The sequence below is a fragment of the Notothenia coriiceps genome, unplaced genomic scaffold (assembly GCF_000735185.1).
Source record: "Notothenia coriiceps isolate Sejong01 unplaced genomic scaffold, NC01 NC01_scaffold00018248, whole genome shotgun sequence".
Classification (NCBI taxonomy): Eukaryota; Metazoa; Chordata; class Actinopteri; order Perciformes; family Nototheniidae; genus Notothenia; species Notothenia coriiceps.
This window is the reverse complement of record NW_011350949.1, coordinates 233,552-246,063: the sequence shown is the minus strand read 5'-3', so window position 1 is coordinate 246,063 and position 12,512 is coordinate 233,552. Positions and strand designations below refer to the sequence as shown.

The following is a 12,512-nucleotide window of genomic DNA, read 5'->3' as shown; positions in this document are numbered from 1 at the left end:
GAGTAACACTCCTTCATTTCCAACTGAGGAGAGCTGTTGCATTTAAGAGGGGACAGGAGAAAGGAGCACACAAGAGTACAGCTGTGTAAAGGAAGGGGTGGGGGGACATAAGAGAACATTTGATTTAGTCCCGCGACTCTAGGCCTTCTCCGCATTGGCTGGCAGGGATCCAAGTCTACTCAATGAACTCCAACTGTATTGTCTTTGTTAATAAGCGAAGTTGAAGGTAAGCTGAGAATACTGGAACAGGCTCAGAGTTTGATTATGTAAAGTAAACTGATACAATACAATCAGGAACTAGCACAGAGAGAGAACAGAGATCTGAAAGAGGAAGGGGATCCACTGGTGAGGAGTAAGCAGAACAGGAGGTCATCTGATAAGAAATAAGATCAGGGAAAGAGTCTTCCAGACTTCGACTCGCACATTGATTGAAACACTCTTCCTGTCTCTTGCAAACTCCTGAATTGTTTGTAGTAAATTGGATATTTCCTGTTTGTTATCTGGTTCCTGCATACAATACATGTACCCGTTTCTATCACTATGTGTGTTATTATGTGTCTTACTTTTTCCTCGTAGTTAATTGACTGAAAACGTTTTTGGAAGAGGAAACTGTTTGAGGACTTGAGTCGCCAGTCTTTTTTGTGGATATAGGAGGCCTACAAATAGACAACTGTCCTGACATTTGGTACAGACATTTAAGAATCCTGCTGAATATTCCTGTAGTGCTTCCAGAACACCAAGACAAGTCACCACTTAACCTGCAATATCTAAAAATCGACTTAATGGAATTTCTCATGAATAGTCATGGTTCCCACACAGAGAATCCTAATGACTTTGGTGATCCCCTGACCTTTCCTCTACTGCCACCCTGAGGTTTACATTTGCTGTTTTGAGTAAAATGTCTCAACAACAGAGGGATGGATTGCCATACAATTTGCTGTAGTTATCTCCCCTTAAGGCTAAATTGCATTTGCTGATCCCCTGACTCTCTATGAAGCATCATAATCATGTCAACATTGTGTATCTACTTTTTGTAGGTAAAAGATTTGTTAGTCAGTGTTAGCAATCTAAATCTGGAGTATTTTAGCACGACGATGTCAATAATTAACTTGAAGCACCACTGTATCTAAGTACAGCCTTGTTGATGGCATTGCTTCAGAGGCTAACATTGTATTGTTGTGTGTAGAACGCATATTGCTATACCAGCCTGAGGTACATTTGACCCATATAAAGTATTGAATGCAGATATAGGTGTTGAAGTTTGCTTGCATCTGAAATGTTGCAACCTCTATAAATCTTTCCAAGAGAGTTTGCATGACATCAGCTATAAGGTACATGTTTGTCATTGTTTCCCAAAAGCACACATGCATTCCAGAAATGGCCTCTGCTCAGTTTAATGATCAAGGGAAGAATGCAACCCTTGGCAGGGGAATTAATCTTACTCAATGTTGTGGTATGTAGCGTCCTAGCTCTCTGTTAGTGCAGTTTGAGGTCCGCATAGAAATCAAGAAAAGAAAACTAACTCTCACTACAAAGATAAATGGCCTAAATTCTGTACCTGGTTAATAAAATGAAGTTGTACTTCCTGGGATCTTCTGAAAGTGGGGAGGTGTATTGTCTTGTGTGGATGAGTAAAGTGATTTTCTTTGGAATCCAGATGACTAAGCTTTGCCTGTGTTTGCAGTATTCCTCGCAGGTAAGATTCAATTACTCTGTGTGAAGGACAGAACATTATCTAGTAAAAAGCTTTGAAAGGAAATCCTGCTTACAGTGTGTCCAGCCAGTTATTTTCGCACAAGATAAAGAAACTGGCTGCAAAATGCCAGCAGAGACACAAGGAATCTGAGGAGGACAGAGGGACCTCTGTTAGACTCATGCATTTTCCATGATCACATTACAGTACGCTCTGCTTCAGTGAGTAAATGGACAACACTCATATTGTTGCATAGTGAATGTTTCTGGGGTTGTTCTCTGTTTACACAAATCCACTGGTTGAATATTAAACAGCAACTCAGCATTAAGCACAGATAACGACAGGGTGAGAAAAAAGCATCTGGTAACCAAGAATGTCCTTTTATCAGTGTACCAACAGATTCTGGATGTAACTGGATCCGCATTCATTTTTTTTTACATCTAGTCTACATCTAATGTGTTTTTCCTTGTCATATTTCCACAGCTATTTCCTTTTTGTTGCAGTCAAAAGTTTAAAGAGGTAACTTTGTCCCTTAGTCCCTTTATGTTTTACTGGTATCCTGACAGCTCATTCCTTTGACTTACCCCCCCTACTTACTTTTCAACAAAGAGCATCTCGATGATGAGATTATTTCCAGCTCAAATTTAAGATGACCTTTTATGCTGCTGGAAATTGATCAATATTGTCACTTCATCACATGTTTAGAAACCCTTCAGCTTGAGAAGAAACATCCCGTACTAAAGCTGCCATTTTATACACCATAGCTATTTTGTGACTCACTTGTGTAAATATCTGAGTACCAGTAATCCAAATTAGCTGGAAACGCCGGCAAGGCTTTCTGAGGTTATTCCCTGTATGACTGTGGACACCAACAGGAACATGAAACTGATAGCTATCCCATTGCAAGCTTTATAACATTTATTAGCAAAACACACTTGAGGATTAGAGTTCTGTTTGGCAGCACTCTTTGTTTCATTTTGAGTTCCTTTGTTTTTCTTTGCTGGGAAAAAACAAACCGTTGTTTAAGAGATTAAAGCTAACTATTGGCATGTGTCCAATAACTATTTATTGGAATTCTGAAACCCACCCCCTGGGTCTGATTTACTGGTTGCCCAAGCCTCTGGGAGTTAGATTGCAGAACAGTGCATGTATTGCCTGTGTTTAGTTTTTGTGAGTAGGGAGGGTTTCAGTAACACGACTGGAATCTCAATGCTTGTTTTCTTAACTGAAGCGCCCTGCTTGTCTTTCACGACATCCCCTGGTGAATATCTTCTCCTATCATCCCCTCCTGCTCCCATCTGATGGACTGCTCAAACAAACTTTGACCCTCGCTGGATTGAAAACGTCTTACTGTGTGCAGCTGTTTATTCTCAGCATTCCCACTTTGCCAATTTCAACTATACAAACACATTGTTCTGGTTCCAATTCATTATTTCTGTGGGTCACAAGGGCCAAGGGAGGATGTGATTATCCTTAACCTCCCTACAAAATCTGTGTCTGCCTCTAGATTTGTGATTTACTGTTGAAGATGTGTCTTCTACAAATTCATCACGCTTACTCATCATTAGCATTCCTACATCCTTCCCATCAGGGTTAACCTTTTCCCCATTTCAAGGAACTCATAACCTGGAATATCCCGCAGTTCTGAAATCTGAAACATCTAAAAACAGGATGTGACTGCATGCATGCTGTTTAGAAATGGAAATTCCACTTATTTTTACTGCTTCCTGTGAAAGTGAAAGAAATAATGTATTTATGAAACAAGCCAGTATGTTAACACTAAGAAGAACATATTTCATTTCGGAATCAAAAAGTATCCATAAATGATGTAAACATGTCAGATTTTGGTAAGAAAAACATTCTTTAACGATTCAAAATATGAATCACTTTGCTGGGAGGGCTGCAGAGATTCCTTTTGTCTCGCATGTGGGTGTGAATCTCTGCTCCGGTGACCTTAAGGAGTTTGGGCATAATTCATCCTTATGCGTACAAAAAATGTGGACAGTTTAGCTTGAATAAGAAGCAGCATTATGCTATTCCTGACATCAAATCTGTTCTTATTTCGAATGAAAGCAGCAGGATTTTTGCATTATTATTCAAGGGGGTCTTATATGTGAAATGTGTAAACACAACAGTAAAACATTTCTATAATTTCAATTATAATAATTTGAAACCAGTAAAAAAACATAATTTAGTTATGATCATTGAACAGAGATATTTTCCGTTTCAAACCTACTTACAAACAGATTTGCTGCTGAGCCATTATGTATATTGGGAGTGTAAAGCAGCTCAAATGTATTATCCCCTGAAGCCTATTATGTTTTGTGCACAAGGAGCTACACAAAGAATCTTAAATGGTCTAAATCTCTAAATCCACCCAATCTCAATTTAATGTGATATTCTCAGATTGTGTCAATTATATGTTATAAAATACAAACATCAATCTATGTAAATGTGCTAAAAACAACATAGCAGCAGAACAACTATAGGCTAAGTAACATCGCCTGACTCCCACACAAACCACCAGCGACCGTACAGAAATAGAGAGGGAGAAAGGGAGAGAGAGAGAGAGAGGAAGAGAGAGAGTATACCTACCAGTGTGCTGGCTGTGTTCCTCTCTCTGCTCTCTCCTCTGAATGTACTTCATTGGTTTATTACGGACCAGACACAGCAGCCCAGGAGAGAAGCCGAGCAGAGCTGGGATAAACGACAGAAGGGACATTTTTAAAATCCAATGAGTAAACAACGGAAATGAGTGAGAGTACATCATTTATTCGAATCTTCGTGGGGGTCCTGCTCAGTGCGACAGGTAGGTCTCCACAATGCTCAGAAGGCTACTAATATATGATATTGTTACCTTTATTTTTGTACTGTTATTAAACACAGGGACTATTTAATGGTTAACCATGAACTGTAGCTTGTATTCAATAGGCTCCGAAAACGTTGTAAACGAGCAAATGCTATAATAAACCAAGCGCCAACAATAACATGTAAAATAGGTAAAAGTGTGAGGTGTAAGTGATGGGTGCACAATTTAGTTTTAACCAGAAGGGGGCGGTATATAGAAAGGGACTGCAAGCGCATTGTGCACGGAGGGCAAACAAAGAGCTTCACATTGGGAATTTTAATCTGAGACTCTTTTAGAATAATACCTTTCAAAGAACTTTAAAAGCCTTTGACCAGCCGTCCCAAACAAAGGTTTATGGAATATAAATATCTTAAAATCCGCCCCCTTACTTAATTTGTTCAAATGAAAAGTGTTTATAAGCCTATTTATGTAACAGTGTTGCTCAATGTACTGGCATTGACTAAAGCTACACATCTCCAAGGAGAGCTGAAAAACAGCCAACATTTATTTCGCAGTTCTTCTGAATGTACACCAAAGTGAGATCTTGAAAAGATTTAGAAGAGGCTGAGGATACAGAGAGCTTGTCTCAATAATTAATTACCTGAATTTTAAATGGCTTGAGTCCACAAATACAATTTCTCTAACGTTTGGTGTTTGACAACTGTTAGTTTTTTGTTAATAAAATTGTTTTAAAACAGTATTTAAAAGTAACGGGCGTTTGGTGGCTAATTGGGAAAGTTGGGGAAAGCACCTGCCCATTCTTTGATGGTTTCTACTCAAACTAAAAGTGAAACTCGTTTTCATTCTACATATTTCCAACTTCAAATTCTCCAAAGAAACAACACCTTCCTGGATATCTAATCTGTATCCAGGATGTGTCATTAAACACCCCTGCACTGTTTCGTCTATATCTTCTCATTCAATCACAGTTATTAATGGAGAAATCCACAGCGCCCTAAAACCTTGTTTGATACATTCAAGTTAAGGGAAATGCCTCGGTAATTGAAACACTTAGGTTTATTTTTTACAACATTTAGCTGCTATTGTTGAAGCACATTGTGCATGCACTCAAAAACAAACTAAGCTGTTGTTGATGCATTTTAATCACCTTACATACAACAAACAAAGGGAAAAAATGCAAGGAAATGTTTCTCTTGTGACAATTATGTGAATGTGCTACAATATGTCCCAAGCTGCAGGTGTATTTACCTCCTGTCCCATTGAGTTGAGCCCCCCCAGTGTTGTGGTGAGATATGGAGACTCGGTGTCAGTCAACTGCAGCACATCGGAGAGCCTGTTTGATGGAATTGGCTGGGAGGCTTCACAAGGAGGAAAAAGTGTAGAGAATGTCAACCATATGGCCTGGACAGTGGAGAAGCTAACAGAATGGAAAATTTCTCCCTCATGCTACATCAACCCATTCCCGAATAGTTCCTTTCAGCAGTGTTTCAAGTACCCTAAAGTTGTACTTTACAGTAAGTCTTGCTCATTTTGAGGGAAATCAGAATGATACTCTGTCTGATACTATTCTAAAAATGTATCTACTTTTTCTCCAGCATTCCCAGAAAACATCAGTCTCAGCTCCAGCAGTGGCCCACATATGGGGATGCCTGAAGGGAAGAAACATAACTTCACATGTGACATCCAGAATATAGCTCCTGTTATAAATCTCACCGTAAAGTGGTACAAAGGAGATGAAATGGTCTATGAAGACACTTTTAAAGATCCCAGTAAGGAACCAGTGGATCAGTCATCTATATTTAGCCTAATACCGACCAGACAAGACAACGGAGTAACATTCAGATGCGAGGCACACTTGGACCTCCGACCTGAAGGTCCACAACTAAATGCATCTTCACAAGAGTATAATATTAGAGTATTTTGTAAGTATATAATGCATACTCACTCACCAATCTGAAAGCCTATTTAAGTTATATAGGCTTTAAGAAAACTGTCAATTGTATTTTTTTGTATTGTGTATTATCTCCTTCAAGGTTTGTTTTTCTTCAGCCGGATTACAGAGACAGGCCTGATTTACATGAATACAGTTGGAAGGGTGTAGCAAGGGTTAATAAAGAGCCCATTACATTATTGTTAAATAATTCAAATGTCCTTTGAGAGGTCTTTAAAAATAAAAGGGCACTTGAAGAGCCAATGCTAGGTCAATAAAGCAATAATCAGATCAACAGACAATGTATAGGCAACTGTTTAAACTACTAATCCTGTCATTTGTCAAGAAGAAATAACAAACATTTGACCTGTTGGACTACAAGACACTTTGTGATGTCACCTTGAGCTGTAGCAATTTGTGATTTTTCCCTTTTTAAATTTTACACACAAAAAATTATTCAACAAAAGAATGACTAGATTAATCAAAAAGTAATATAATCACAAGTTACAGCCCTGAGTTATCTTACATGCATGTCTAAAAGGAGAAGTGTCATTTAAGCCTAAAATGATGTTTCTCTGTTAAATAAAAGTACAATAGTATACATTCTTGTTGTTTTAGTTGGACCAGAGGTTCAATGCGCTGCTGTACTGGAAGGAGAAACATTGGAAAGAAGATGCTCTGTAACGGGATATCCTATACCGACGGTCACATGGTTGAAAAATGGAACATCCATAGAACCGACCGAGCCTTTGAGCAGGGAGAACGCAGGCATGTACGACGCTGTAGCTGAAGGCGCTAATTCAACCACAACGCAACACCGGATTGAGGTGTGGTGTGAGTATTACAGTCATCAGCACTAACAGCAACCAGATGAGCATAAAGACAATATTATTAGTGATGGGGTTACTGTATATTTACAACATTTTGCACATATATTTTACACAGATTCTGGGTTCTGCTTTTCCTGTTGTCAGGATTGTTCTTTTAATCTGTAGTAGTGTTTTACTTAAGTTTAAAAAGCAATACTAGTATAAAAATGATTCTACTGCAAGTGTCAAGGCTTCAAGTAACAGTAAATACATCTGTTCATCTTAATATACTTAGGTATAAAACTCAAGTACTTTTCATGCAGAATGCCCAACTTGTTACATTATTATATTTGTTGGTTACTATTACATATCCCTTAAAGTGTAAATAGACTTTTACTTTTTACGGCGGTCAAACAACTCAACACACCGACAAGATTCAAATAAGAACAGATGAAAACTTTACAAAACTTTAAACTGCATGGAAAGTAATTCACATAAAAGTATGTTTATATAAATGTCTGATAAATGTAGTGAACTATGAACACCACTTGCTAGCTGTTGTAGTGTCAATCCACTGTATACTAAAGAACAAGTGTTTTTGTTACCAGATAAACCAGAGTTGAAGTGTCCGAGCAATTACACTGCACTGGAGGACGCTCCTCACAACCTTTCATGCACTGTTGAGGGCTTTCCTAAAGCTGAGGTTTTGTGGTTTAAAGATGAAGACGAGGTGGCCCTTCCAGAAAGCTTGACAAGAAGTGATACAGGGCAGTATGTGATCACAGCTTCAAACAATCTGTCAAGTATCAACGTCACAGTGGAGATAAATGTCGTATGTAAGTTATTCTGATGAAAATCCTCAATATTTACTTTTCGTTTGAGTGTTTTTCTCTATTATGACTTATATTGTTTCACTGTTGTCTGTAGACCCACCATCCCAGATAGTCGAGCTTGAAGACTCAGAAGTTGATGTTGGTTCCGATGTGTGGTTGAAGTGCTCCTCAACGGGCAACCCACGACCAAACTATCTCTGGGATTATTATCAGACTGCCAATGTGGTGGAGGAAAATGAAGATGGAGTGTCCCGTCTGCACATCCATAACGCTACTGTATACAACAAGGGCTCCTACACATGTCACGCCAGGAATGACAGAGGAAATGTCTCTAAAACAGCCACAGTCACAGTAAAAGGTAGGGTCAATATTATGTCACAGTATCAGATTTCCCCTATGTGATTATGATGCCAAAATAATTCCCCAAAAATATATATTGGCCATATCTACGGAATTGTTCAAAAACTAAAATTCTGTCGGTCTAATTCATTTTTAACATTATTGTGTGTTTCTTGTCTTTTTGACAAATATAACAATAATTTGTTAAGGGAAGGGAAACAAAGAAAGAACAGAAATAAATAGCCTTTAATAGGAGGCTCTGAATTATTTGCACAATAAAAAGAATGCTGCTGAATAGGCGAATATAATAAGTTGTTTTTTTTAGCCATGACTTCAAAGACCTTAAATTACAAACCAGTACACCACAAACATTTATTTTAAAGGAGAACATCATGAAATAAACATGGGATAACACCGATCAGTGCTGCATGTTCTCACCAGTTGGCACATCACTAGAAATAATGTATAAAACAAGTTGAAGTTGATTACAAGTTCACAGTACAAAACCACTTGAACTCACCATGCAGACAGATTAGCTGAGCGAACACAAGGCAATAGGGGCATTCCCAGTTCATGTTGGGAGGGTCCTCTTTAAAGCTACCAAGAGGAAGGAACTCCATTATCGCTGCATAACTTGTCCCCCTGTCAATCACAATGCAACAGCAGCACCTATCCTCCTTGATTTTTGAAGGCTACAATAGCTTGTTGGCTATCTTGTTATTGAGGCGGCTGTGTTGCTCAGTTTGCTGTTTGTTGAAGCTCAAAATATTGACATACAATAGATTTTCAATACTAACAGAGGGAGGGCAGAGATAAAAAAAAGCCATTGCTTAAAATCTATTAAGCACCACAAACTTAGATAGTACTTATTGAGCACTGCATGCAGGCACTGTATTTTCACATTTGAAGACCGAGGAAAGTTGAGGATTTATCCAGTTCAGTACAACAGCCTTTGGACTTGAAATGTTGCTGTGATTATGGGATTTCCGTATGTCGATCTCCTTCATCCAGCCCTTAGGCACTTGACGGCGGCCTTCACTACCACTAGCTCTGCCACTAGCTCTCCTGTCTGACTGGTATTACAAAAAGAGACTCTGGATAAATAAATATTTCTAAAACTTAAGCACATTTTGTTTTAACACACTTAATTTAGTTGGGGAACAGAATCTCATTTTGTAATGTGTACAATTAATATTTATTGTCTTAAACCTATTGTCAATGTAAGCCTTTACGACATATTATTTACCAAACACTTTTAATTGAACCCAATGAACTCTAAAGGGACTCATTTGGATACATTCACCACTTTTATAACCATATTTTGATCATAATGCTAAAACAAGCTATCGCCTCACTGTAGCCAACTGGCACCGCTCATAGTTACATTTACAGACAGCGTGGGTGTGAGGGCTTGCAGTGTGTGTGTGTGTGTGTGTGTGTGTGTGTGTGTGTGTGTGTGTGTGTGTGTGTGTGTGTGTGTGTGTGTGTGTGTGTGTGTGTGTGTGTGTGTGTGCGTGCCCATGGCTGGGGGAGGGCTGTTTCCCATGGCTGTTTCCCAATTTCCTCTGCCGTGATGTAGAGCTGGGAGCAGTGCCTACAACCATAGCTTAGCTTAGCTTTCTTCCAAAAAGTCAACAAGTAGCCTCCGGCTGGTCCCATGTAGCTGAGGGGAAGCAAGATAAACCGCAGAGGCGCTCAGTCTAACGGAAGAGGGTCGACCACAGCTGGAGAAACTTTATTCTAATGGAAGATTTAAACTTTCTTCGTCTACTTTCAGTCCTCTTGGCATTAGAGCTGCTGTCGCTTTCTAACGGGACACCGAGTAAGTTGAGAGTGAAGTTATAGACCTCATGTTTTCTTTTGTGTCGACTCGAGATTAAAGTGGCTCCATTAGGCTGGTAGATTTATAAGGAACGAAACGCGGGATTGTATTGGTCTATTTATGTAGAGTGCTGACTGCTGAGTGATGAGGAGCTAATTTAAAGCAACAGTAAGTTTTAGCTAGTTAAAAAGAGACGGGCTATTCAGATGTTGTTGTTATGTAGTAATTTCATGTGCTTTGAAAGGGAACACATAATAATTGTGTGTGTTTGTGTGAAGGATTATGGAAAAACAAGTGCTTTAGGGGTGTAATAATTAGTTATTATGAGTATGACCTTTTGTCCATCTAATCTAATGTATCAAGCCTCCTCTCACATCCTGTGTATATTACAGTTAGTTGATAACATTGTATTTTCTATTTAGATTACAGTGAATTGCAAATGGGATTTGGGAATTTGACGCATATATCTTGAGATAATGATATAACGTTAAAGTCCAACATAAAGAATGGAGGAAAGCAAATGTAGACCGTTCCTATGGGAGGGGGGTATATCCTTCCTGAGCCTTTTCCTGTTTCCTCCTGAGACCCAGCTTTTGTTCGTGAGTCATTCCACAACATTTCTACTCTACCCTTGATGAGGAAATGTTGTGTTAAGATAATGGATGTGTGTAGACTTTGAATAACATTTCATGCCCCTTCTACTTTCCTCAGGTGCCTGGCAAGAATGCCCCATCGTAATAACTCCGGAGAGGATGGTGGTACAATACCAAGACAGAGAGCAACTTGCGACATGCAATGCAACATCAACCGACCACCCTCACTTGAAAGAAATCTCCTGGCAGGTTCTGCATGGTGTCAAAATTGACAGCTCGAGTTGGTCTGTTGACACCCATAAAGACTGGGACCCAAAGCCTGTTTGTACTGCAATATTTGATGTACAAGGAACATGCCAGAAACATTTAAACTTCACCCTCTACAGTATGTATTTCTAACTTTTGGACTTTAATTTTCATCAACCTTTAACATGTTTCTAAAATGTCGGAAGAATCCTGATTTAAAAGTGCGATTTCCTCTCTTCAGAAACACCAGACAGTGTCTCCGTTTCTACTGTGAATAACTTGAGCTCAGTGGTGGAGGACAAGGAGTTCCAGCTGCAGTGTGACATTACCAACGTTGCTCCTGCAGGGAACCTCGTCGTGCAGTGGTACAGAGGGAATAAAACCTTATCAAAAGGTGAGGAATGCTCTTAGGACTGTTCACCCCAAAATCAAAATCTTACCAATTAGGGTTATGTATTAATCTAGATTGTTTGGGTGTTATTTACAGAGTGTTAGAGATATTGGTACTCAGCGCCCGTAAATATATCTTTGAAAATCTCAAGACATGACTTCCCTAAAATGACCCAGTTACTCAAGATAATCCACAGATCTTGTTCCGAAAGTGTTTCATGTAGGAACTGTTTTTTTCTACTGAACTACTCCCACAAACCGTATAACCATGCTAAAACAATTGATACATACTCATGGATGAGAGATGTAAACATTATTGCGTATTTTTCTGCTTAACTCTTGCGTAAGTTAACACAGGTCAGCCATGAGTAGGTATTTTCTTCCTTCTGCGCTGTTCCTACATATACTTCTCACAACAAGGGATGGTGGGCAATCTAGATTGATAAATAGCATTACAGGTGTTACGGCCTGGCTCATAGGCTGCAACAAAGATGGGAGACCAGACAAGTTAAGTGTAACAAAAGCATATTTATTTACAATACCACAAAAACCAAAGGTCTTCTAAGAAACCTAATAAATGTGGAAGTCAGTTATCAGTAATGATTGCGTGTATGGGTGTGTGAAAATGTGAAGAAACGAAGACGCGGCCGTGTCCAACAGAAGAGTGAGAGGGCAGTATGGGTTGGTGTTGCCCTTTTATGTAGACGGCCCAGGTGTGGCTCATCAGGTTGATCACCTGAAACACAAACAAGAGCCAGGCAGCAGAACACAACAACAGAGACCTCTAGTGGAGTGGAGGGGGGGGGTCGTAACAACAGGTCGGGTCTGTCATTAGCCCGCATGGTTTTTCATACCACTGCTACGCTGACGACACCCAACTAATTCTGTCCTTTCCCCGCTCAGCAAAAACTTGTGGGTTTGCTATCCAGGCTCCAAAATGGTGGAATGAGCTCCCCATTGAAATCAGGACAGCAGATAGCTTGCACATCTGCCGGCGCACACTGAAAACTCATCTCTTTCGACTCCACTTCGAGCAATAGAATTACTA

At 39.4% G+C, this 12,512-nt stretch overlaps 1 protein-coding gene across 2 annotated transcripts in view; it reads left to right on the top strand.

Moving 5' to 3' along the window:
* Window positions 1–4,284: 4,284 nt before the first annotated feature.
* Window positions 4,285–12,512, top strand: part of LOC104950878 (hemicentin-1-like) — a 22,959-nt gene continuing 14,731 nt past the window's right edge. The window contains exons 1-8 of one of the 2 annotated variants that reach the window (XM_010777470.1): window positions 4,285–4,502; window positions 5,735–6,016; window positions 6,098–6,424; window positions 7,051–7,266; window positions 7,961–8,077; window positions 8,169–8,432; window positions 10,947–11,213; window positions 11,316–11,468. In XM_010777470.1, coding sequence (XP_010775772.1) covers window positions 4,445–4,502; window positions 5,735–6,016; window positions 6,098–6,424; window positions 7,051–7,266; window positions 7,961–8,077; window positions 8,169–8,432; window positions 10,947–11,213; window positions 11,316–11,468 — 1,684 coding nt within the window. In that variant the 5' untranslated portion in view covers window positions 4,285–4,444. Of the gene's footprint in view, window positions 4,503–5,734; window positions 6,017–6,097; window positions 6,425–7,050; window positions 7,267–7,849; window positions 8,078–8,168; window positions 8,433–10,946; window positions 11,214–11,315; window positions 11,469–12,512 lie in introns of both variants that reach the window. The other variant, XM_010777469.1, reaches the window with a different exon arrangement.